Here is a 25,113-nt window from a genome sequence, read left to right as displayed (position 1 = left end):
GAAAAAGGAAAACAATATGATCTCATTTGCTTCTCCTGTGTTTTGCTGTTTTGGAATGTGGTTGGAGATTGTTTATCCAACATGTGAATTGTTTTTACTCATTGGCCAATTTCGGCCAAGCTGTGTCAGACTCTGGAGAGAGTCACGAGGTTTTCTTTAGTATCTTTTAGCCTTCTGTCTGTATCCTTTCTCTATTCTTTAGCATAATATAATATAATATAATATAATATAATATAACAATACATTAGCCTTCTAAGAACATGGAGTCAGATTCATCATTTCCTTCCTGCCACGGGGGACCCCGAAAACACCACATGGGTGTCCATGGGACCCTGCAGCTGGGGCTGCCCCTGCATCCCTGGCAGTGCCCAAGGCCAGGCTGGACACTGGGGCTGGGAGCACCTGGGACAGTGGGAGGTGTCCCTGGCATGGCAGGGTGGGATGGGATGGATTTTAAGGTCCCTCCCAACTTGGGCAAATCAGAATTGGGGAGCTCCACCTTGGAATCTGGAGCCCCTGAGATCCACAAATGTCCCTGCATTTGGGAGCTTTGGACTGAAAACAGAGGTGCCATGGTCAGCCCAAGGGTGGAAAATTCCCACTTTGAGGGAGGGAGAGTACCAGGAGCCCCTTGGCAGCTGGAGCAAAAGCAATCAGAGTAACTGAGCTGCCTGGCAGGGGAATTCATTCCCAAATGTGCCAGCCAGCAGCGAGCTGGGTGGAGATGAGGCTGACAACGTGAACCCTCAGGTGATGGAATGGGGGCTTTGCTCCAGGCAGGCAGGGCCATGGCCAGGGCAAACGAACAGCCACCAGCTCCTGGGACCATGGATCAGCCAGGCTGGCTCTGCTGTGCCAGGCTGGAGCTCTTGGGACCATGGAGCAGCCAGGCTGGCTCTGCTGTGCCAGGCTGGAGCTCTCTGGGACCATGGATCAGCCAGGCTGGCTCTGCTGTGCCAGGCTGGAGCTCTCTGGGACCATGGAGCAGCCAGGCTGGCTCTGCTGTGCCAGGCTGGAGCTCTTGGGACCATGGATCAGCCAGGCTGGCTCTGCTGTGCCAGGCTGGCTCTCCAGGGACGTGGATTGTGCCAGGCTGGCTGGCCCTGTGCCAGAGCATCCTCCCATCCCCACAGCCCCAAAGGCAGCAGTTCCTGCTCTGGAGCAAAGCAGCAAAGGACAAAGTGCCCCACTCCTGCCACAGGAAGGGGTTGGTCCCTCAGCTCTGACTCTGAAGTTTCTGTGATCATTTGTGAGAAGGTAAAACCCAAGAGTGGGAAAATGGGGGTCCCAGGAGGACACAGATCACTCCCCTCACCGCTGCTGGGAGCTGCTTCCCTAAAAAACCCAAATCCAGCAGCTCTGAGCATGTCATGAGGGTTTAGGAGGGATTAGAGGGATTAAGGGGGAAAGCTTTTAACATGAGCTGTCCCTGTGCCAGTTCTGGGGGTGCAGCAGGGACATCAGGACCCCACAGCTCCCAGCAGGGGGAACACAGCCCACCCCCAGCTCAGACACCCCGCTAAAATCGCAGTTTGGGGTTAAAAACCAGCCTGTTGGGGTAATTCACAGGGGAGGCGCATTAGCCAGGTAAATCTGCTTAAGGGAGTGAAGGAGGAGGACTAATCACTCTGGGATGAAGGCTTGGGATAATCTCCCAAGGAGAAAATAATTGGGCAGTGAGGTGTGGGGGATGTAGGCTGCAAGCAGGCTGTGCTTTGTCCTGGCCCTGGGGGAACTGTGGGGACAAACACCACAAACCCTCAGCGCTGCAGGGCTCCTGGGGCTCCTCTGGACCAGACCTGGCTCTGCCCAGGAGTGGGCACTGCAGCTCTGGGAAATGGCACACACTGGCACACAGACATCACAGAGACCCAGCACCACCAGGACAGCCCCAGACAGGCTGCTGGGAACGGGGAGAGAGGGACAGGGACCATGAGGGTGGGACAGGGACACGGGACAGGAGTGCTGGGAACGGGGAGAGAGGGACAGGGACCATGAGGATGAGACAGGGACACAGGACAGGAGTGCTGGGAATGGGGAGAGAGGGACAGGGACCATGAGGATGAGACAGGGACACAGGACAGGAGTGCTGGGAATGGGGAGAGGGACAGGGACCATGAGGGTGGGACAGGGACACGGGACAGGAGTGCTGGGAACGGGGAGAGAGGGACAGAGACCATGAGGATGAGACAGGGACACGAGGCTGCACAGCCCCACTCACCTGGCTCAGACTCAGGTAAAGGTGTCCCTGGGCTGGAGTTGGGACTCATTCCCAGCATCCCCAACACCCCACAGTGGCATTTGGCCCCAGGAAGGGTCAGCCCAGGGCAGCTGAGGGCAGAGCTGCCACAGCCCTGCCACAGGAATCACCACAAATGAGGTTTTCACAAGTCCAGTGCTCCCAAAGCCCCGGTGCTGCCAGACTGCAGCTGCACAGTGAGGGGGCCCTGCAGCAGGACCCACCCACCCTTCCGGGAGCCCCCAGGACAGCAGGCTCAGGCAAACCTGGTGCACCAGAGCTGCTGCTGCCCACAGCTCCAGCCTGCCCCGAGCACACGGGCTCAGGAAGGAGCCGGGCGTGCACCTTGTGCTGCAGTGCCTGCTGTGGGACACACGGGGCTGGTGGCACCAGCACCTTGTGCTGCAGTGCCTGCTGTGGGACACACGGGGCTGGTGGCACCAGCACCTTGTGCTGCAGTGCCTGCTGTGGGACACACGGGGCTGGTGGCATCAGCCGCTCAGGGTCTCAGTGCTGGGGGGATTGAGCTGCCCCCACTCAGGAGCTGGGGGGATCACACATGCAGCGTCCCAGGGATGGATGCCCTGTTCCGTGTCCCCTTTTCTCCCCTACCCTATGCTCCCCTTTAATCCCGACTGGAGGAGCTTCATGCCCCAGGCAGTGACATCACCCGAGGCTGAATGTGGGGAATGTTCCTGAGACCAGGGTGACTGGTAGGGCACAGGGATCCAATGGTGTGCCCCTTCCAACTCAGGCAGTTCCACGACCCTCAGAAGTGGGGGATGAGCCCCAGGGCATTCCTGGCACCTCCCAGCACTGGACACCAGTAGGACCCCCCAGCCAACTGGAAACTCTCCTGCTTGTTGTCCCTGGACACCAGGTCCCTTGTCCTGTGCTGCTCCCTGATTTCCAGTGCAAACACAGGACAGTCCCGTGGTTCTGGCAGGACCAGGAACGAAGGCATGGATGCCACCAAGCCTCAAAAATCTGAATTTACTTGGAACTGTGTGAACTTACCTCAAACGCTGTGCTTTCCTTCAGGAGTCTGAGCAGGAAGAGGGGCTACAGCCCCACCCTGGTGCTACAGCTCCAGCCCACAGCCAAAGGTGTGGGGCTCACCTGGAGCAGGTGAGGCAGCCAGAGATCCTGGAATCAGTTTGGGCTGAGGGACCTCTAAAGCTCACCCAGTTCCACCCCCCTGCATGGGCAGGAACACCTTCCACGAGACCAGGGTGCTTCAGGTCCTGTCCAACCTGGCCTTGGACACTTCAGTGAGAAGGTGACACCGCCAGAGCTGGCCCCAGGTGCTGCCACCAGTGCTGAACCACTCATTCCTGCTGAGAAGGACCCTCAGGGCCACACCTGTCCCTGTCACCAGCAGGTGACTTCACATTCTGGATTATTACCAAACGCACACCCAGCACCTGCTGCAGCAGCACTGGGAAGGCAGACACAGCCCAGAACAACACTGACCTGGGGCACAGCAGGGGACAAGAGCAGCTGCAGTGTCCCCTTCTGCCGTGACCTGTGCCCCAGCAGCACACACCTGAGCCTTCTGCCATGACCTGTGCCCCAGCAGCACACACCTGAGCCTTCTGCCGTGACCTGTGCCCCAGCAGCACACACCTGAGCCTTCTGCCATGACCTGTGCCCCAGCAGCACACACCTGAGCCTTCTGCCATGACCTGTGCCCCAGCAGCACACACCTGAGCCTTCTGCCGTGACCTGTGCCCCAGCAGCACACACCTGAGCCTTCTGCCATGACCTGTGCCCCAGCAGCACACACCTGAGCCTTCTGCCGTGACCTGTGCCCCAGCAGCACACACCTGAGCCTTCTGCCGTGACCTGTGCCCCAGCAGCACACACCTGAGCCTTCTGCCCTGACCCGTGCCCCAGCAGCACACACCTGAGCCCGCACATCACCGGTCCCAGGCTGCACCACACACAACTCATTCAGCTCACACACAGGTAGTTCCACCTTCCCTTCCCAACATTTATTGCTCCCACAGGTGTCAGAACTTCTGGAACTGTTTCTTGGTGCCCGCAGCCTTGGTCACCTTGAGCACGTTGAAGCGCACGGTCTTGCTGAGGGGGCGGCACTCGCCCACTGTCACGATGTCCCCAATCTGCACGTCCCTGCAATGACACCGGGGGGTCAGGGAGCTCCCGGGGCTCACCTGGCCCTCAGAGCCTTCTCCTGGCACAGCCAGTGCCGGGAACCTGCCCCTGGTTCAGTGGATGCCAGAGGCATTGTCAGCAGCCCCTCAGCCGGGGCACTCTGCAGACCATCGTGAGTTTGAACATCATAACCTGTGGGCAGGCTCCAGGGAGGACAGGCTGTGTCCCGCCCAGGTGGGGACAGCCCAGGGCCAGCACGCACCTGAAGCAGGGGGACAGGTGCACGGACATGTTCTTGTGGCGCTTCTCGAAGCGGTTGTACTTGCGGATGTAGTGCAGGTAATCGCGGCGGATGACGATGGTGCGCTGCATCTTCATCTTGGTCACCACACCTGCCACACAGGGGACACACACCTGAGGGGCTGCAAGGGCACTGCCAGGGATTGCTGGCAGCAACAGGCACCAACCCCAGCAACCTCTCCTTGTTTACTGGCCCTCAGTGCCAGCCCACAGCCTCCCTGTTTCTGTTACAAACCCCGCCACAGCTCCTCTCCAAACCCTTCTGACACACTTCCTAACACTCCCCATACCATCAGCTCCCATCCCACCCCACCTGTCCCCAGCACACCTGGTCCTGACAGCTGCATCAGTACAGCCATGTGGCAGTGTCATCATGCCCACACAGGCTCAGCAGACCATCGTGAGATTGCCATCATTTGCAGCTCCAGGACTGGCAGGCTGCAGGGCCCTCGGGGGTTGTTACCTCGGTTACCTGCCCCCAACCTGCCACAGCACTCCTCTGGGGATGCTCCAGCTCACCTGAGAGTATGCGGCCCCGGATGGAGACGTTGCCCGTGAAGGGACACTTTTTGTCGATGTAGGTGCCCTCGATGGCCTGCAGAGACAGGCGAGTGTCAGGTGGGCACAAACAGCCCATGTGCCACCAGAGCCCAGAGAGCACTCAGACACAGGTGGGAAAGAGCCAACAGAGGCCTCGAGTCCAAGCAGCACTGCCAAGGCCACCACCGACCCGTCCCTAAATGCCACATCCACATCAGGGCCACCACAGCCCACAGCCCCCAGCCCAGGCGCCCTCACCTCCTTGGGGGTCTTGAAGCCCAGCCCCACATTGCGGTAGTAGCGAGGCAACTTCTCCTTGCCCCCCTCGCCCAGAAGCACTCGCTTCTTGTTCTGGAAGATCGTCGGCTGCTTCTGGTAGGCGCGTTCCGTCTGTGGGCGGGGACAACGGGGGATCAGCACCGGGGGGAGCCGGGCCCCGGGGGAGTTGGGCCCCGAGACCCCCGGCAAGGGGAACTCAGCACCGAGACCCCACAAAACCCCCGAGCCCCCAGATCCTTCCCCTAAGCCCCGGGACACCGGACCGTCTGCCCTCCCCCACACCCCGGGGCACTGAGGCCCGTCCCGAGTTCCGGGCTCGGAACGCTCTGCTCCATCGCCCCCCTGTCCCGAGACACGGCCCCTCCCCGCGAGGGGTACAGCCCCAGGGCACGGGAGTTTCCGCTGCCCCGGGACCCCGAAGCGCGGCATCCTCTGGGCTCCCCTGCCACGCCGGGGCACCGAGAGCCGCCCCCGCCGACCCCTCCCCGAACCCCGGCCCATCGAGACACCCCCCGCCCTCGCCGGCTCCGGGATTCCGGCCCCCCTTCGCTCCACCAACCCCGGGGAACGGGTCCCCCGCGGGGAAAGGGTCTCCACACCCAGATCCCCCGCACCTCCCCTCATCACCTTCCCCACGCCCTTAAGGCCCCGAGCGTCTCTCCCGCACGCCGCCCCTCCCCGATCCGGGCGGCCTCTTCCGCGCCCCCCACCACCGCAGGGCCGGTATCACCCTCCCAGGGTCCGGGCGTGGCTGTTTCGGGGCTGTGCCCGGCCTGTCCCGCGGGCCCCGCGCAGCACCCACCTGCGTGTCCGCCATCTTGGCGAGCGCGGCCGGAAAGAGGCCGCGGCGCGCGCGGGGCGCGGGTTAACCCGGGGCGGGGCCAGGGGCAGGAAGTGACGTCACGCGGCCGGTGTGCCGCCGCGGGGCCGGAAAGGCGGGAACGGCCCCGGAATTCCTGAGGGGAGCGGGCGCGGAGCGGGCCCGAGAGCACCGAGAGCCCTGGCTGTGCCCTCCGAGTGCCGGCTGCAGGGGACACCTGCAGGGCTGGGCACTGCAAAGCTCCCTGGGCAGCCCCTGCCAAGGCCTGAGCACCCTTTCCATGGGCAAATTGCTGCTGCTGTCCAAGCTGAGCCTGCCCTGGCCCAGCCTGAGGCCGTTCCCTCTGCTCCTGTCCCTGTGCCCTGGGAGCAGAGCCCGACCCCCCCGGCTGTGTCCTCCTGGCAGGGACTTGTGCAGAGCCACAAGGGCCCCCTGAGCCTCCTTTGCTCCAGCCTCAGCTCCTGCCCAGCTCCCTCAGGGATTCTCCAGCCCCTTCCCAGCTCCATTCCTTGCCCTGGACGTGCTTCAGCCCCTCCATGTCCTTCCTGAACTGAGGGACACAGCCCTCGAGGTGTGGCCTCAGCAGTGCCAGCACAGGGCGCTTCCGTGCCTTACTGGCCACACTGTTTCTAGTACAGTCAGGACCTCGTGTCGGGCAAAAGCCCCAAGAGGGTGAGTGGGACTTGGTCACAGATGGATTGGCGATTGTGAAAAGGCTCGGCTGCAGGGCTGGAACTGCAGCTAACGCAGGCAGCACCCCCAGGTTCTGGCCTGGGCTGGCTCCACATCCCTTTGCTGGCTGGCTGGCTGGCTGATGTTGCACACTGCTAGGACAAGGCTGGATATAGCTCACCCCACTCTGCCCGGAGCACCTGCCCCGTGCAGCTGGAGAAAAGCTGAAGCCTGACTGCAATAAACACGTGAACTACTGAAATCCAGGCATTTTCCAGTCCTTGTTCCCACAGGTCACACAGCCAGGGGGTGTTTGGGACACAGAATGGAGCCATGGCCTGGTGGGCTCCCAGAACCCCCAGGAGACACCACCACTGGGTATCCAGCCCCTTCAGCCTCATCCCATCCCACCCCCATCCTCATCATCCTCATCCCCATCCCATCCTAATTATCTGCATCTGCACTCTCACCCCAGGAACACTTGGAAACCTCTGCGTGAGGGCCATGAAGGGGTCCTGGGGGTGTCCCCAGGGGTGTCCCCGGTCAGTGCTGGATGGGAACTGCAGTGGCAGCTGGGGGACCAGTGCTGGCAACACTCCACGAGCTGCCTGCTGTCCCTGGCAGTCACAGCCTCAGCCAGGTCCCGTGGCTGCCCACAGACCCCCGCAGACGCCCAGAGCCGAGGGGGAAGCAGGCACAGGCCATCCCAGGCCAGCAGCAGGACAGTGACCCAGCCATGCAGGGGGGCCCTGGCCAGCCCCCCACCCTGAGAGCTGCACAGACGGGGAGGCGCTGCCCTCAATCAGACCCTTTATTGCCAAGGGTTTACACAGCACAGACACACAGCCCTCCCCATGCACAGCCCCCCCAGCCCAGCCCCCGGGGCTTGCATAGAGAGCGGCCGGCCGGCGGGGCCGAGGGGGCAGAGCCAGCCCGCCCCGCGCCCCCCGCCCTGCGAGCCCCGGGGGCCCCCCAGGGTCCTGCCCTGCTCCCCCGGCGGCGGCGGGGCCAGCCAAGGTGCGGCCCGGCCTCGCCCCGCGCCGCCCCAATAAATTAAAAAGGTCCGAGTCCGGGTTAAAAAGGGGGTTCACTCCTCGGGGGGCTCGGTGAGGAACGGCGAGGTGACGGCGTGGGCCTGGGCGATGGCGGCCAGCTCCTTGAGGAACTCGCTGAAGATGACGGCGCAGTAGACGGCGTTGCGCACTCGCAGGGCCTCGCCGTGCCGCGCCGGGGGTCCCAGGGGGTGCAGCCCCCCATCCCGCAGCCCCTGCAGCGCCAGCTGCGCCGCCTGCCGCGCCCGCGTCGGGCTGTTGGCATGCCGCAGCAGCAGCTCCCCCAGGGACGGCTTCCGACTGCGGGCTGGGGGCACAGGGGTTCAGGGACACGGGCTGGGGGCACAGGGACACCCAGCACCCAGCACAGCCCCCAGCCCGGGCACACAGCCCCCAGTGCAGCCCCCAGCCTGGACCCCAGGGACAGCTCCTGGCTGTGCACACACAGGATGGCACCCAGCCCCCAGTGAAGCCCTCAACTCCCCCACACCATCTCCAACTCTCCTTATCACACAACACACAACCCCCAGGCCCCCTCCCCAGTCCCTGCATGGACCCCTCACCCCACCCACACACCAGACTCCCAAAGCAACCCCCAGCCCACCATGCACAGCCAGCCCCTTGCACAATGCAGCCTGCTGCACAGCCCCCAGTCCCCCGTGCAGCCCCCACCCTCTGCACTACACACTGACAGACCCCAGACCCCTGTACAGCCCCCACCCTCTGCACTACACACTGACAGACCCCAACCCTCCGTGCAGCCCCCACCCCCTGCACTACACATTGTGCAGACCCCAGACCCCAGGCAATGCACAGGGCAGCCCCCAGCTCCTTGTTCAACACAGCGTGCAGCCCCCAGCCGCAGGTGCCAGTCCCAGCTGCCTGCAGAACCCGCAGCCCCCCAGGCAGGGTCATGTCCTCACCCAGGGTGTCGGTGCGCCGCAGGGCAGGGACAGCCCCGGGCCCCTCAGCCCAGTCCAGCCGCCCCCGGGCAATCAGGTACTTCTTGGCCTTGAAGAGCAGCGCTGGGAAATCCTCTTGAGTGGCAGCAAAGCTCTCGATCTTGTTCTTCACCGAGCCCAGCACCTGCAGGACCACAGCACGGGGGTCCCCACAGGAACAGGGGTCCCCATCAGATGGGGCGTTCCCTTGAGCACAGGGTACCCCAACAGGAAGGGGGGGGGGTCTCCACGGTAACAGGGGATCCAGAGGGGGTTACAGCCATGGGGGACATGGGGGCAGGGGTGGGCTGGGCAGCACAGGGCAAACTCAGCAATCTTGGGGTTAAAAAGGGTTAAAACCCTTTCCAATGCTTTCCCATGACTCCATGAGGGCAGGGGCTCCCCAGGGGCCATACCTGGAGCAGGGACTTGACACTGGGCTGGAAGACCATGTTGGTGTTGAGCAGGAAGGAGCGGAGCAGAGGCTGGGGGTAGCAGGCCAGCTGGGCCACCAGCCCGGTCAGCAGGAAGTTGACATACAGCGAGTTGTGGGGCATGTTCTCCAGCTTCCCAAAGAGCACCGACACAAAGGGGCCTGGGGACACGGCGGGGTCAGGCAGGGCCCCACGGGGAGCCGGGACCCTCCCTGTGCCCCCGTGCCCACCTGTGAAGGGCTGGCTGGGGGGTGGCCCCACCGCCCGCGGCGGGCTGGCCACCACCTGCGCCAGGGGGTCCGGGGGCCGCGGCGGCGCCCGCCCGGTGCCCGTGTCCCCCTCGGGCAGCGCGGCGAAGCTGGCAAAGGCCTCCTCCTCCTCGTGGGACAGGGGCGGCTCAGGGGGGTCCGTGGGGGCGGCTGGGGCCCCCCCCACGCCCCCGTTCTGCATCTCGGCCTCGATCTCCCGCAGCTCCTCGGTGAAGGTCTCGATGGAGACGCCGGCGCCCGGGGGCTCGGCGGGCACGCGGGCCAGCAGCTCCTCCAGCAGCGAGTCCACCGAGGGCAGAGGCTCCCAGCCGGGCGGCTGCGCCCCAGGGGCCCCGTTCGGAGCCCCCCCGCCGCCCTCCCCCTCGCCCTGGGGGCTCCGGCGCACCTTCTTCACCGCCACGTCCCCCTCCGGCCGCCCCGGCTCGGCCGCCCCGTGTGCCCCGTTCACCAGCGTCCCCCCCTCCCGGGGCTCGGGGCCGGGCCCCCCCACCCGGGGCTCATCGCCCCCGAGGGGCCCGCCCGGCGCCTCCCGCGCCCCCTCCTCGGGCAGCCCCCGCTTCTTAGTCCGTGGGGTGGGGGGCCCGGGGGGCCGCCCCGGGGTGCTGTCAGGCTCGGGGGCGCGGGGCTCCTCGCCGTCGTAGGGCGCCGACCAGACGCGGCAGGCCCAGGCACAGCGGTCGATGCTGTGCCGCGCGTCCCGCAGGTACTCCAGGTAGTTCCTGTCCAGCTCGGCCACCTCGTCCCGGGGGCCAGGCCGGGGCGGGCTGCCCGCAGGGGGCCCAGGCGAGCGGGGGGCCGCAGCCTCGGTGGGGGCCGCGCTGGCCTGGCGCATGAAGAACGAGAGGCGCGACGGCGTGGAGGGCTTCGGGGCCGGGGGGGCGTCTGCGCCGGGGCTGCTGTGGCCTGCGGGGGACACGGGGCAGCACCAGGGTCAGCACGGGGATCAGCACCGGGAGCAGCAGCGGGGTCAGCACCGGGAGCAGCAGCAGGGTCAGCACGGGGGTCAGCACGGGGATCAGCACCGAGCCGGGCTGGGGGAATTCCAGGTGCCACAGGGGTGGTGGCACAAGGCTCAGCACTGAGCTGGCGGAGGAGGAACGGGGTCAAAGCGGCTGCAGGGGTGGCACAGGGGAGCCCAGTGCCAGGACAGGGCTCGGGTGTGTGGGGATGGCATGGCACGGCACGGGGGACTGTGGCAGGATGGGGTGGGGATGGGGCTCAAGTTGCCACAGGAATGGCACCAGGTGCTTAGCGCTGAGCTGGGACAGGGTCCAAGGGGACAGCAAGGCAGAGCTCAGCAACGGGACGGATGGGCAGGGTATGAAGGGGCCATAGGGATGGCACAGCTAGGACTATCAACAAGTTGGAGCAGGGGTGGGTTACAAGTGGCCATGGAGACCCCAGGAGAGGGCTCCCCATCAAGCCAGGAGGGGGACGGGGTCTAAGGGGCCACAGGGACAGCATGGGACAGCTCAGTGCCAAGCCAGGGTAGGAAAGGAGTCTGAGGGGCTGCAGGGATCCTGGGAGAGGGCTCGGTGTCGGGACAGGGTCCAAGGGGCCATGGGGAGGCTGTGGGGGTCTCTGAGGGGCCAGAGTGGCGTACCCCTGGCCCGGGAGGGGGGCTCCTCGTCCCGGTCGTGGGGCGGCGGGGGGCTCTCGGGCCGGCAGCAGCGCGGGATCAGGGACAGGAACTTGGCCGCTGTCTTCCCGTAGATGTCCAGGTCCCGAACCGCCCGCTTCTGGCTCAGCATCACATGGCTGCAGGGCAGCAGGTACCTGCGGGCAGGGTGGCACAGGGCAGCTGCAGGGGACACACGGGGACAGGGACCCTCCGCAGCACCCCAGCCCCTCCACAGTGGGGCAAATGATGTGGCTGCCTCACATCCACATGCCCACCTGGAGACAACTCCCCAGGCCCATCCCAGAGGAGCCCCAGAGTGGGCCAGCAGCAGGTGACCTCACCCACTCACCTGAGCACCAGCTGCAGCATCACATCCTCGCAGTTGAGACTGAGCAGAGTCCGGAAGAGGCTCAGGGACACCATGCACAGCTGGGGACAGTGCAGGGTGTCAGAGGGGCAGCGGAGCGGGCGGGGGGCAGTGCCACCCACCCCACGGCAGGACAGGGGAAGGAGATGGGAATGGGACAAGGATGGGGACACTGGGAACAGGATAAAGATGATGACAGGGATGCTGGGGGGCCGTGGGGGCATGGGGCTCACCCGGGAGTTGCTGTTGATGCGGCCCACCAGTGTGTCCAGGATGGTGGTGTTGTCATGCCGGTGCAGCAGCACAAAGCGCAGGAAGGTTTTCAGCAGTGCTGTCTCACTGACGCTGCGCAGGAACAGGTCCAGGTACGCCGTGCTCGCAATCATCTCCTCCACCGAGGTCTGCAGGAGGGGCACGGGCAGCTGGGAGCCGCAGGGCCAGGCCCCATGGGGCCCTGCCACCCACAGGGGCAGTGGCATGGGCAGGAGACCCCCATCCCACCCCTGCTGCCAGGGCCCCTCACCTTGTGCAGCGCCGGCCCCATGACGGGCACAAGGAATCCGTTGTGGACGTAATCCACCAACTGCTTCTGCACCAGCGGGTGGGCGACCTGAGGGGCCACAGGGGGGTCAGGGAGCGCCCTGTGGGGCTGGGAGCCCCTCTCAGCCCCTCGCAGCCCCTCAGCCCCACCTGGATGACGGCGTTGCAGAACTCGAGCGAGTTCATGAAGAGCACGAGGGAGGAGACGCCGATCCAGTCCTCGCGCCGCAGGAAGTGCCAGTCGTCCCCTCGCACCTCGATCTTGCGGGGCAGGGAGGAGTACAGGGCGCTCAGGCCCGTGGCCAGCACCTGGGAACACATGGACTCTGCTGCCCCGCAGCCCCTCACACCTCTGGCTGCTGCACCCAGCCAACCCTCCCCACACCCCAGGAACCTGCCCCCACAGACCTGCCCCACTCCAGCGCTCCAGGCAGGGCACTGGGCTGGGCCCTGCCCAACACTGACCCCAGGGAGTGGCTCCCTCATCCCCAGCCCAGCGCTGGGCACTCCACCATCTCCAAGCCTCCCATCACCACCAAGTCGCCCCATCATCTCCAAGCACCCTGGTCCCGGGCCAATCATCCCCAAGCTCTCCATCATCTCCAGGCTACTCTGTCACCTCCAAGCCCCTCATCACTTGCAGACCTTCCATCACCCCCAGACCCCCCATCATCTCCAAGCCCTCTATCATTTGCAAGTTCTCCATTGCCCAGCTTCCATCATTCCCAAGCCCCCCATAATCCCCAGCCCTGCCCTCCACCATCCCCAAGCCAGGGCAGGACTTCTCCCTCTAGGCCTGTCTGGCTCTTGCCCCAGCTGGCCCAACTCTGTGCCAGCCATGCAGGGTCCCAGCACAGTCCTGGGAACGGGACATCACTCTGGGGAGGGGAACGCTGCCCCAGGGAGGGGAACGCTGCCCCGGGAAGGAGAACATTGTCCCGAGGAGGGGAACGCTGCCCCACGAGGATCCATACCGGGCAGAAGTAGGAGTTGTCGGTGATGGACTGGGCCACGGCGCGGTTGCTGGCCGACATGGCCATGATGAGCAGCAGCGCGTCCCGTGCCTGCTGGCCCCGGGCGCCCTCGTGGTGGATGAAGGGGATGAGGAGCGAGAAGATGATGAGGTTGGCGGGGCCCTGGTCCGTGTGGCTGTGGAAGAAGAGCTCCAGGATGGCGGGCTCGCGCGCCACGGAGACGCAGAGCTGGTTGAGCAGCAGCACCAGGCTGTTCTCCAGCGGGGCCGAGGCGGGCTCAGCGCACACGCTCAGCAGGCGCAGCAGCGGTGTCAGCACCGGCTTGTGCCGCAGCAGGGGCTGCCGGGCCTGGCTGATCAGCATCTCGTACAGCTTCAGCTGCTCCACCTGCACACAGAACACAACCAAAGGTACAGAGACCACCCGGGCCTGCTGCTCCTCCAGCACAACCCAGCCCACTCAGCCACGGCCCCAGGTGCCACATCCACGTGGCTGTGAAATCCCCCCAGGGCTGGGGATCCCAGCACTGCCCTGGGCCATCTGTGACAGGGCTGGAGGGAATTCCTCCCGTGAGGAATTGCCTGCAGCATCACAGAGTTTTCAGGATGGCTCAGGTAAGTCTCAACCCCAATCCTACATGAACTTGCCCTGGGACAGTGCCCTACCCTTGGCTCTGTCAAGGGCATCACCAGGACAGGGCCAGGACACCCCAACCCCAACCCCAACCCAGCACCTTCACCCTTGGGATCCAGCCTGTCCCAACCTCCCCACAAACCCCCCAGTAGTGCAGATCCCTCTGCTCCCCTCACTCAGACCTTCCTCTCCTCAGTGAAGTCGCCCTGCAGATGCCAGCACAGGAGCCGCTCCAGCAGGTTCTCAGCAGTCACAAACTCCAGGATGGGCCCGCAGGCCATGTCCCCGTCCCCCTGTGACCTGTCCTTGTCCCCATCCCCCCAGGGCCGGTCCTCAGCCAGCAGGTTCAGCATCTGGTAGGTGTTGTTGCGGACGGCGCTGAGGTCGTCGGGGGCCGGTTTGCTCCCGCGCCGCTCCAGGATCCGCAGCACCTGTGGGAGGGGGGCTGGCAGTGGGCCCTGGGGGCTGCAGGGCCGGGGGACCCTCGCCGCCTCCAGCCCCGCTCACCTGTGCCCAGTGGTTCTTGAAGACCATGAGGCAGGTCTCGGGGTCGGCGGTGACGGGGGGCTGCAGGCTGGCGCTGCGGGGGGCTCGCTGCCCGCCCGCCCGTGGGGTCAGCTTGCTCAGCCAGCTCATCCTCTCCATGGGCACGGGGTCACGCACGGCACCGGGGCACCCCAGCTGGGCTGGACGCGGCCTGGCACCACCGCGGGGGCACAGGGCAGCGGGCGGGGGGCCAGGGTCCTCTCTCCATGCTGCTGCCAGCGAGCTGCAGGAACAGGGGCGTCAGAGAGCCTGGCCCAACCTCACCCAGCCCAACCTCACCCAGCCCAACCTCATGGCCAGCAGCAGGGAGGGAGGCAGAAAGGGGAAGAGGAGGGAAGCCAGGAAGGAAGAAAGTCAGGAGGAAAGGAAGGCAATCAAGAGGAAAGGCAGGCAGGAGAGACAGCAGTGGGAACTGGGCCGGGCAAGCGTGCCGGAGCAGTGGTGACTGGAGAACTCTGGATCCCAGCCCTGCTCACACCCAGGACTGGACTTTAAACTAGGAACTGGCCCAGCATGGGTGTGGGGCGTGCCCAGCAGCCACAGGGACACCAGGACAGCTGGGACAGCTGCCCACCCCCATGCTCAGCAGCACCCACGACAGCGCTGCCAGGATATTTATAGTGCCCCATGCCCTAGCACCAGCACTGCCACCGCAGGCACCCGCACAGCATTGAGCACCAAGGCCCAGAGCCACAGCACCGCTGTGCCTGGGGCAGAGAGACACCACAGAGACACCACAGGGGTCCCCCACTTTCCCACCAGCTCGTGGGGAGGGCAGTGGCTTTGAGAGCCAGTGCCACAGCCCTTACATGGTGTTTGGGGAAGTGAAAGAGCCATTAAGACACCCCAAACCACAGGGGCAGGAAGGGAAAGTGGCTGAAGCTGGGGCAGTGGGACACAGCACAGGCAGGGCCTGTCTATTTATACCCAGCTCAGCCCATCCCACCCACAGCCAGCGCTCGTGTGGCTGCTAAAGTTAGAGCCACTGAATGCCAGGGCAGTGCCAGCCCTGCCACCAGCACTGCGGCCCTGCAGGAACATGGAGGCAAAGACCACAGTGTGGCACACTGGGGTGTCCCCGTGCAGGGACCCATGTGACACATGGCCAGGGCCATGCTGGTGGGACAGGACACCAGCTGCCACCACTTCTGTCCTGGTACCAGTGCCCCTCACCCCAGCCTGGCTGTGCCTGTCACGTGCCAAAGCACCCAGCCACTGGGGCACAGCAGAGGGCTGTGGCATCACCCCAGTGTCACCTCAGTGTCACCCCAGTGTCACCAGGACGGGCTGAGATGGGAGAGCACCTGCCCAGGGAGCAAGTACCCAGAGCACTGGGGGTGATCAGGTGCCACCAGACCAGGGAAAGGGACACTGCAGGCAGGACACCGAGGGCACAGGGACACCAGGTGCCACCAGGGCAGGGACAGTGCCACCGGGGCACAGCCACCATGGGCAGAGGATGGCTCCCAGTGCCAGGAGGTTGTGGGTGATGAGCGCCGGCCCCTCCGATGCACCCGGGAACCGAAGCACCGTGCGGGGGTCACCGAGGGGCCGCCAGGGCGGCCGCCGATAGGCGCCGGTGGTCCGGGTGAGGCGAGGGCTGTCACAGCCCGGGGCCGCGGTCCCGCAGCCCACGGAAGGCGCTGCTCATTTGGGCATCCTCAGCCCCGGAGCCGTGGAGCACCGGTACCGGGACGCCCTCGGGCTCCGGGGTCACGCGTAGCCGGGGCCCCTGCATGCCGCGGGGCCGGGCCGCCTACCTGGGTCAAGGTCGCGGCGGTCCCGTCCCGTCAGCGCCGCACCTGGGGAGGGCACAGGAGGCGTCGGGCGCGGGGCCGGGACCCCCGGGACCCCCCGGGACCCCGCGGGCCTCCACGGGACGGGGCCCTTCGCCCCTGGGCACTGCGGCCCGCTCGGACCCGTCCCCGCCGCGGCCCCTCGCCCTCGACACCGCCCGGGCCGGGCCGGTCCCTCCGGTCCCGCGCGGCCAAGGGCGGGCGGCGGCCCGGGCACCCCGGCACCGCGGCACAAGGGCGGCTGGACCTTCCCCGAGGCCCGCCCCGCTCCCCGCTCCCCCCGCTCCCGCTGTCCCCGCTAGCCGTGTCCCCATTGCCGGTGCTCCGGCGCCCCCCGGCCGCTCGCGGTCCGCCCGGCGCTGCCGCTCACCGCCCGCCCCCGCCACGGGCCCCGCGCTCCCGACGCCATCTTCCCGCCGCGCCCGACGCACCGCGCGCGCGGCCACGCCCACCGCGGCACGGGGACACGCCCACCGCGGCACGGGGACACGCCCACCGCGGCACGGGGACACGCCTACATTCCTCGGTGGGCGTGTTCTCTCCGAGAAAGCCTGAGCTCTCATTGGCTAAGCCGTGAGTGGGGCGGGGCCGGGGCGCGTGGGACTCGGGAACCGGGAACCGGGATCCGGGATCAGGGACAGGTGGTACCGGACACGCCGGCACCGGGTACCCTGTACAAGCACCCCCGGAGCGGGGCATCCCCAGAAACCAGGAAGCCCTCCGAGCCGGGCAGCGGTAACCGGATACCGAGCTGCCGGGACTCCCGGCACCCAGAGCCCCAGCATGTGCACCACTCGGAACCGGGCACCGCGCTGCCCAGCCGCCCCTGTACTGGAACCCCCGTAACTGGGCACCCCGGTACCGGGTAACCCTGCACCGGATAACCCCTGCACGCTGCTCCCGGAACTGAGCACTGCTCGGAATTGGGCACCCTGGTACCGGGACCCCCAGAACCCCTCTCGCGGGCACCCCAGAAACGGGCCCTCCCTGGCCCTGGGCACCCCTGTGCCAGATAACCTTTTACCGGGCACACCTGTGCCAGGCAGCCCTGTGCCAGGTGCCGGGAGCCGCCGCCGCCTCTGCACCGGGCGCTGCCTGGCACCGGCTGTTGTTCCCGGAGCTAACCTGGGCCCCGCACACCTGGCCACGGCTCTGTGCCCCAGCGTGCCCGGCGGAGCTGGCACGGTGGCTGCTCCGCCCACGAGTCCCCGGGGCCAGCGGGTGCCCTGGGGACCCCTCGTTGCTAGGACACGCCCGGTGTCGCAGGAGCCGCGGGGCTGCGTCCCCTGGAGGAGCCGCGCCCGGCACCGGGGCAGGCGGCAGCACCCGGCAGGTGTGCAGGACCCCCGGCCACCGGGACGCACGGGATCCCCGCTGTGAAGGACCCCACCGGGACCCTCGCCTCCGTCCTGTCCTGCCGCTGGGCCGGGCTCCAGCCCGGCAGCACCGCCGGAGCCATGGCCGCAGCCCGGGCTGGCACCGGCACCGGACGCGCCTCGGGGTGAGCGGGGCACGGCCGCCTCCTGCGGGCTTGGGGTAGGGGCGCCACAGGGACCCCCTGAGTCCCACCGGTGCTGGGGGGGCTGGCTGAGCCTTAGAGTCACTGGCAGCCGGGCTGAGCACGGGCAGAGGGACCCCAAATGGGCACGGAGTGACCCCGGTCCCCTGTGCCCCCAGCCACCCCCCAGAACTAGACCCCAAATGGGGACAGAGTGACCGCCGGTCCCCCTGTGCCCCCAGCCACACTGCCACCCCCCTGAACTGGACTTGGACCCCAAATGGGGACAGAGCGACCCCCAATCCCCCCTCTGTGCCCCCAGCCACACTGCCACCTCCTGGACCTGGACCCTGGACCCCGCCGGGGACTGGCACTACCAATGGATCAGCCTCATGGTGCTGCCCATCCTTTACAACTGGGTCGTCCTCATCCTCAGGTGCCAGGCAGTGGGGTTGGGGTTGGGGTTGGGGTGTCCTGGCCCCGTCCCAGTGATGCCCCACTCGTACCCCAGGTGCTGCTTCCCCGAGGTGCAGGAGGCACACACAGGGCTGTGGCAGGCCCTGGACGGGCTCAGCGACGCACTGTACCTGCTGGACATCATCGTGCACCTCCACACAGGTACGGACACGCAGACACACGGACACACAGGTACACACGGACACACACACAGGTACAGGTGTGTGCACAGACACAGAGACACAGGTACGTACACACAGACACACAGGTGTACACACACACACACACACGTGCAGGTGTGTACATGTGCACTCCCACCTGGTACAGCCACCACCCAGCCCCACACAGAGGATGTCTGGGTGGGTGGTCTTGAGTCTCACAGCCACCCCTCTGCCCCTCAGCCCCATGGCAGCCCAGGGAGCTGCCAGTGACCTCCCCCAGGGTTCCTGTGCCTCCCTGTGCCCCAGGCTGGGCGCCTGCGTGGTCCCCACTGCCATCACGGGGAGCAGCCCCTGTCCCTGCAGGGCTGGGTGCCGGAGGTGCCACGGCTGCCCTGGCTGCCCACCCAGGTTTCCTGGAGGACGGGATCCTGGTGCGGGACGCCAGGCGGACGCGGCGGCGCTATCTGGGCTCCTGGAGCTTCCCCTGGGACGTGGTGGCCGTGCTGCCCACCGAGCTGCTGTGTCTGCTCCCGGGGGTCCCGAGGGTCCCGGGGGTGCCAGCGGCACGTGCCAACCGCTGCCTGCGGGTGCCACGGCTCTTTGAGGCCTTCGACCGGTGCGAGACGCGCACGGGATGGCCCAACGCCTTCCGCATGGCCAAGCTGATGCTGTACCTGCTGCTGGGCATCCACTGGCACGCCTGCCTCTACTTCGCGCTGTCGGCACGCCTGGGGCTGGGCACCGACCCCTGGGTGTGCCCCAGCTTCCCCCGGCTGCTGCGCCGCTACCTGCACAGCTTCTACATCTCCACGCTGGTGCTGGCCATGGTGGGGGACACGCCGGCCGCACAGCGCGAGGAAGAGCTCCTCTTCCTCACCGCCGGCTTCCTCCTGGCCGTGCTGGGCTTCGCCACCATCACCGGCAGCATCAGCACCGTCATCGTCAACCTCAGCTCGGCCGCCAGCGCCTTGTACCCCGAGGCGGGCCCGGTGCGGCGGTACCTGCGGGCGCGGGGCGCGGGCGGGCGGCTGGCGGCGCGGGTGGCGCGCTGGCACCAGCACCTGCGGGCGCAGCGCAAGCTGCCGGCCGAGTGGCGGGTCCTGCAGCACCTGCCGCGGGGGCTGCGCGCCGAGGTGGCGGCCAGCGTGCACCTGGCGGCCCTGCAGCGTGTGGGGCTGTTCCGCGGCTGGGAGCGCGGCGTGCTGCGGCAGCTGGTGCTGCGCCTGCGACCGCAGGTGTTCGGGCCCGGCGAGTTCGTGTGCCGGCGCGGGGACGTGGGCCGAGAGATGTACTTCATCCGCGAGGGCCGCCTGGCCGTGCTGGCCGCGGACGGCGTCACGCAGCTGGCCGTGCTGGGCGAGGGGCTCTACTTCGGCGAGATCAGCCTCATCAACATCAAGGGTGAGCTGCGCACCGCGCCCCGATGCTGCTGCCCCGCGCTCCCCTCGGGCTCATGGCCCCCGCCCCGCAGGCAACATGGCCGGGAACCGGCGCACGGCCAACATCCTGAGCATCGGCTACTCGGACCTGTTCTGCCTGGGCAAGGAGGACCTGGCGGAGGTGCTGGCCGAGTTCCCCAGCGCCCGCGCTGCCATGGAGGCCAAGGGCCGGGAGCTGCTGCTCCGCATGGGCCAGCTGGACACCGGGGCTGAGGCGGCGGCGCTGGCGGCCGAGGCCGAGGCGGAGCGGCGGCTGCGGGGGCTGGAGGCGGCCCTGGAGGGGCTCCAGACGCGGGCAGCGCGGCTGCTGGCACAGCTGGAGGCCAGTGCCCTGCGCATGGCCCTGCGCGTCCGGCGCCTCGAGGGACGGCTGCAGCTGCGGGACGGAGCCGTGCGGGACAGGGCGGTGCGGGATGGAGCGGGGCGGGACAGGGCGGGGCGGGACGGAGCCGCGCGGGCAGACAGAGCAGCAGGAACGGCCTCAGCACAGCAGCCTGCTGGCCCACAGGGTCCTACCGGCGGACAGAGCCCCCCCAGAGTGCAGGGTTTAACCGAGGCACAGGCTGTCCTCAGGGCACACGGTCCCTCCAGGACACAGGGTCCCTCCGAGGTGCAGGATGCCCCAGGCTCTGCAGAAGGACGGGGTCCCACCGGGGTGCAGGGCCCCTCCAAGGCACAGGGTCCCCACAGGGCACACAGTCCCCATGGAGCACAGGGTCCCAGTGACATGCCAGGTCCTCCCAAAGCACACGGTAGCCCCACGGTGCAGAGGTCCCTCAGAGCACGGGGTCGCATTGGGGCACGAGGTCCCCGTGGCATGTATGGCCCCGTGGCACAGGCTCCCCTCAGGGCACATAGCATCCCCATGGCAGAGGGTCCCCTCAGGGCACAGGGGCCGCCCCGGGCACGGAGGCGGATTGGGACACGAGGCCCCAGTGGCATCTACGGTGCCGGCAGGGCGCAGGCTCTGCCCAGGGCACGGGGTCCCTCCGGGGCACAGAGATCCACAGGGGCACACGATGTCCCCGGGGCTCAGGGGGTCCCACGAGGGGCGGGGGTGCCGCGGGACTGAGGGGTGACTGGAGGGGGACACAGCAGCGGCCACTGTTGTGGGTGACACCGACAGCTGCTGCTGCGGCACCGGGAGAGGAAGGAGCCGGGATGGGGACGGGTCAGGGTCACGGAGTTTCGGGGCCGTGAGCAGCTTGGGACCTCCGGCCGGGCCGGGCCGTCCCGGGGCAGCCGCAGGGACGCGGTGACAGACCCCGCGGTGGCGGCCGTCGCCCGGTGCCTCAGGAGCGCTCCCTGCGAGCCCCCCAAGCTGCCCGACCCGCCCGGGACTCGGCTGCAGCCCGGTACCCCCCGAGCCCCGCTCCCGGTGCTCTCCATGGCCCCGCCCGTCCCCCCCCACCCCGTCCCGGGCTCCCCCTGTTCCCGCCTCCCCCGCGCCCCCCGGGCTCCCCCCGCCGCCGCCACCGCCCCCCGCCCCCGGCCCGCCCCGCGCCGGGCGCCGCCCCCGCTTATCCACCGGCGGCTCCGAGCGGATCGGAGCCTCGTCCCTCCCGGAGCCTCCCGGTGCCTGCTCCTTCCCGCTGCCTCCTGCCGGAGGAGGGGCGGGGGGAGGCGGGGGGGTCCCCGCCATGGACCCCCGGCCCCTCAACGAGTCGCTGCAGGAGATGCTCTGCCGCTCCGGGAACGGCACCGGCAACGGACCCGGCACCGACACCGGCAACGGGACCAACGGCTCGGTCTGCGACCTCCTCCGCAGGGGCCTCCGCGGGCCCCCGGCGCCCAGAGGTGAGAGCGGGTGCAGCGGGAAGGAGCGGGATGGACCCGGGAAGGGACCCCCTCCCCCGTTCGTGCCCGGCCCTGCGCTCCCCGGCACGCCGGTACAATCCCGCTCCGTCCCGCCGTGCCGCCCCGGTGCCCGCCGCTCCCGTTCCCCCGGCCCCCGAGCGGTGCCGCCCCGTCCCCGCCGTGCCCCTCCTCAGCCGGCACCATCGTCCCGATCCCCGCGGGCTCGGTGGCCCCGGCGCTGCCCAGCGGTTCCGATGCGGATCTCGGCGCTGCCGGAGGGAACACGCCGGGCTGTGCCGGTGGCAGCGGGAGGGCGGAGAGGACTCCGACAGGGACGCCACGGACACAGCCAGCGCCCGCCCCGCACCCCTGTCCCACTGCCGGGGCCGGGACCTCCAGCTGGACCCTCGACTGGGACGACCCCAGCCCAGCCCCGGCTGGGGCCCCTGCTCCGGTGTCACTCCGCTCTCCGGGCAGGACGTGCCCGGTCCCCGCGCTCAGCACCGAGGCGGAGGGTGGGCAGGATGGGGGCACCCACCTGGATGAGGGTCCCTCAGCCTCAGGGAACTGATCGGAGGGGCGGGGGGTTCACCCCGAATGCCGGCGGCTGCCGCACGGGGGGAAACGATGCACTCATCTGGTGGGTGTCCACCGAGCCCACGCCGGAGCCCCGGTGTCCCGGTGCCCGGGCCTGTGCGGGGGCGCCTTTGGGGTGCCCTCACAGCGTGTCTGGGGGGCCACCGGGCTGCCCTCGGGGTGCCATGGGGGTGTCTGTGTGGTGGCCTCGGGAGTGCTTTCACAGTGCCCTCTAGGGTGCCACCGGGCTGCCCTCGGGGTGCCCCGGGGTGCCAGCGCAGCGCCGTGCCCGCAGAGCTGGACGTGGCGGTGCGCGTGGTGCTCTACGTGCTGATCTTCGTGCTGAGCGTCGGGGGCAACGCGCTGGTGGTGGCCGTGCTGGCGCTGAACCGGCGGCTGCGCACCGTCACCAACTGCTTCCTGCTGTCCCTGGCCCTGAGCGACCTGCTGCTGGCGCTGTGCTGCATGCCCTTCACCCTGCTGCCCGGCCTCATGGGCGCCTTCATCTTCGGCGACGTCGTCTGCAAGCTCGTGGCCTACCTCATGGGTAGGGTGGGACACGCGGCAGGGGCTTGTCCCCTCTCCTGGGTGGGGCACAGGGGGGGCTCGTCCCCTCTCATGGGTGGGGTGGGGCACACAGGGCTTGTCCCCTCTCCTGGGTGGGACACACGGGGTCTTGTCCCGTCTCCTGGGTGGGGTGGGGCATACAGGGCTTGTCCCCTCTCCTGAGTGGGGTGGGGCACACGGGGCTCGTCCCCTCTCCTGGGTGGGGCACACAGGGCTCGTCCCCTCTCCTGGGTGGGGTACACAGGGCTTGTCCCTTCTCCTGGGTGGGGCACAGTGGGGGCTTGTCCCCTCTCCTGGGTGGGGTGGGACACACGGGGGTTTGTCCCCTGTCCTGGGTGGGGCACACAGGGCCTTGTCCCCTCTCCTGGGTGGGGTGGGGCACGGCAGGGGGGCCTCATCCCTGCCTTGTCGGTACGGGGGGCGCAGGGAGGGGGCTCGTCCATACCCCGTGGATACCTGGGGGTTATCCCCACCCCTGGGCGCACGGAGCGCAGCACAGGGGGGCTTCGGGAGGAGCTGAGGGCCTGCAGGGTCACACCGTGCCCACTGACACTCCCCGCTGCCCGCAGGGGTCTCGGTGGCCGTGTCCACCTTCAGCCTCGTGGCCATCGCCATCGAGCGCTACAGTGCCATCTGCAACCCGCTGCAGTCCCGCGCCTGGCAGACGCGGTCCCACGCGTGCCGCGTCATCGTGGGCACCTGGGCGCTGGCGGCGCTGCTGATGCTGCCCTACGCCGTGTACAGCAGCACCCGGCCCGCCGCGCCGCGCCCGCCGCCCGCGCAGTGCACGCACCACTGGCCCAGCGAGCGCGTCCGGCAGCTCTGGTGAGTCCGGGCACCCAGGGGGGACGGGGCCCGAGGGGACGCCGGGTGACCAGGCCACCTGTCCCAGGTACGTGCTGCTGCTCCTCGTGCTCTTCTTCATCCCGGGCGTGGTGATGACGGTGGCGTACGGGCTCATCTCCCGCGAGCTCTACCGGGGCATCCGCTTCGAACTGGACGTCAAGAGGGACGTGGCAGGTGAGGGATGGGGCGGGAGTGACACTGCGGGTGACACTTGGCATGGCTTGTGTGTGGGCAGAGTGCCCACCCCAGCAGCAGAGGCAGGGCTGAGCCCTCACCCCTGCTCCCACAGCGGTGTGCTCCTCAGGGACACCCCTTTTCCCAAGGACCTCCTGGTAGCCTCGGGGTGCAGCACATCCCTGTGGTGCCACGGCCATTTCTGTGTCCCCTGCAACCCATCCCATCCTCCTGGAGGACGTTCCCGCGGTGTTGGGGTGCAGCGTGTCCCTGCAGTGCCATGACCGTGACCATGCCTCCTCACTCCACAGCCCAGCGTGGCACCGGGGGGGACCCAGCGCCCAGCTGCGACGAGGGTGACGGCTGCTACCTGCAGCTGTCCCGGCCGGGCGCGGCGCTGGAGCTGCGGGCGCTGGGGGCGGCCGCGCAGCAGGACCGGGCCCGCATCAACAGCTCAGGGGCGCAGCTGGCGGCCAAGCGGCGGGTGATCCGCATGCTGGTGGTCATCGTGGCCATGTTCTTCCTCTGCTGGCTGCCCATCTTCGCCGCCAACACCTGGCGCGCCTTCTCCCCGCGGGCAGCGCAGCGGGCGCTCTCGGGCACGCCCATCGCCTTCATCCACCTGCTGTCCTACACCTCGGCCTGCGCCAACCCCCTCATCTACTGCTTCATGAACCGCCGCTTCCGAAAGGCCTTCGGGGCCACCTGCGCGGGCTGGGGCTGCCGCCGCGCCTGCCCCCGCCGCCCGCCCGAGGACGAGCCGCCCATGGCCAGCGCCTCGCTCTCCAAGTTCAGCTACACCACCGTCAGCAGCCTGGGACCCCCCTGAGCCGCCCCCCGAGCTGGAACCCCCCGAGCCCCCCAACACCGGTGCCTGGGCCCCCCGAGAGCGGGACCCCCACGAGCCCCCATGGCCAACCCCTCTCTCCCCAAGCTCAGCTACAGCATCCTCAGCAGCCTGGGACCCCCGAGCTAGCCCCCCTTAGGGACCCTAACACCAGTGCCTGCCCCCCCCCCGCCCCCCCCGAGCTGGACACCCCCACCAGGACACCCCGAGCATGAACCCCTGCCCTGCCGGCACCCCCGTGCCCCACTCCGCTGCACCCCCAGCCGCCCGCCCGCGCTCCCGGGACACGCTTGCCCGGCACCCCCCGCTCCATCCCAGCGGCCCCGAGCCCCGGCGGGGTGGGGGCGAGGGGCGGGCGGGAGGAGCCCCGGGGCCGGGCAGGGGGAGGCTCAGGGAGGGCGAGGCACCCAGCCCAGCTCAGCCCGGGGTCTCCCCGCGCTGCTCCCCGGCTACGGCCACAATAAACTGACCCCGTGCCCATCTGCGCCGCTGCTCCCAGCGCTCCTGCCCGCCGGCACGGAGCCTCCGCGGGGCAGAACCGGGCGGGACGGGGGGTCGGCACCGCGCGAGGCTCGGGGGCTGCGGGCTGGGACCCTCCGCTGCGGGAACTG

At 68.1% G+C, this 25,113-nt stretch overlaps 4 protein-coding genes and 2 non-coding genes across 8 annotated transcripts; 2 read left to right on the top strand and 4 right to left on the bottom strand.

Moving 5' to 3' along the window:
* Positions 1–4,211: 4,211 nt before the first annotated feature.
* Positions 4,212–6,392, bottom strand: RPS11 (ribosomal protein S11). Its single transcript, XM_054654600.2, has 5 exons — positions 6,279–6,392; positions 5,456–5,587; positions 5,177–5,252; positions 4,620–4,749; positions 4,212–4,375 (listed from the first exon to the last, which is right to left on the bottom strand). The coding sequence occupies exons 1-5, from the start codon at positions 6,291–6,293 to the stop codon at positions 4,252–4,254; spliced, it is 477 nt and encodes a 158-aa protein (XP_054510575.1). The 5' UTR covers positions 6,294–6,392; the 3' UTR covers positions 4,212–4,251.
* LOC129117718 (small nucleolar RNA SNORD35) lies at positions 4,462–4,551 on the bottom strand. The gene has a single exon (XR_008533883.1). It is a non-coding gene; the product is annotated as a small nucleolar RNA SNORD35 (small nucleolar RNA).
* LOC129117717 (small nucleolar RNA SNORD35) lies at positions 4,995–5,078 on the bottom strand. Its single transcript, XR_008533882.1, has one exon. It is a non-coding gene; the product is annotated as a small nucleolar RNA SNORD35 (small nucleolar RNA).
* A 1,372-nt stretch (positions 6,393–7,764) lies between the features above and the next one.
* Positions 7,765–16,646, bottom strand: FHIP1B (FHF complex subunit HOOK interacting protein 1B). Of its 2 annotated transcripts, none has more exons than XM_054654599.2 (14): positions 16,512–16,646; positions 16,106–16,147; positions 14,307–14,568; positions 13,982–14,230; positions 13,167–13,553; positions 12,343–12,501; positions 12,176–12,262; positions 11,886–12,053; positions 11,635–11,714; positions 11,268–11,440; positions 9,626–10,567; positions 9,378–9,556; positions 8,944–9,106; positions 7,765–8,327 (listed from the first exon to the last, which is right to left on the bottom strand). In XM_054654599.2, the coding sequence occupies exons 3-14, from the start codon at positions 14,442–14,444 to the stop codon at positions 8,056–8,058; spliced, it is 2,997 nt and encodes a 998-aa protein (XP_054510574.2). In that variant the 5' UTR covers positions 14,445–14,568; positions 16,106–16,147; positions 16,512–16,646; the 3' UTR covers positions 7,765–8,055. The 2 variants fall into 2 exon arrangements, with proteins under 2 accessions (XP_054510574.2, XP_077048523.1); XM_077192408.1 differs by having other exon boundaries at positions 16,573–16,622.
* On the top strand, positions 16,082–20,767 carry CNGA4 (cyclic nucleotide gated channel subunit alpha 4). The gene is made up of 8 exons (XM_077192218.1): positions 16,082–16,321; positions 16,444–16,969; positions 17,305–17,677; positions 17,962–18,075; positions 18,151–18,257; positions 18,665–19,657; positions 19,728–20,101; positions 20,696–20,767. The coding sequence occupies exons 1-8, from the start codon at positions 16,082–16,084 to the stop codon at positions 20,765–20,767; spliced, it is 2,799 nt and encodes a 932-aa protein (XP_077048333.1).
* Positions 20,768–20,856: 89 nt separating this feature from the next.
* On the top strand, positions 20,857–24,982 carry CCKBR (cholecystokinin B receptor). 2 transcript variants are annotated; one of them, XM_077192431.1, is made up of 5 exons: positions 20,857–21,492; positions 22,305–22,615; positions 23,205–23,460; positions 23,528–23,655; positions 23,967–24,982. In XM_077192431.1, the coding sequence occupies exons 1-5, from the start codon at positions 21,083–21,085 to the stop codon at positions 24,482–24,484; spliced, it is 1,623 nt and encodes a 540-aa protein (XP_077048546.1). In that variant the 5' UTR covers positions 20,857–21,082; the 3' UTR covers positions 24,485–24,982. The 2 variants fall into 2 exon arrangements, with proteins under 2 accessions (XP_077048546.1, XP_054484152.2); XM_054628177.2 differs by having other exon boundaries at positions 21,205–21,492; positions 22,364–22,615.
* Positions 24,983–25,113: the final 131 nt, after the last annotated feature.

The sequence above is a fragment of the Agelaius phoeniceus genome, chromosome 2, assembly GCF_051311805.1.
Source record: "Agelaius phoeniceus isolate bAgePho1 chromosome 2, bAgePho1.hap1, whole genome shotgun sequence".
NCBI lineage: Eukaryota > Metazoa > Chordata > Aves > Passeriformes > Icteridae > Agelaius > Agelaius phoeniceus.
Note: the sequence above shows the minus strand (reverse complement) of the source record. Positions and strands in the feature narration are given on the sequence as shown.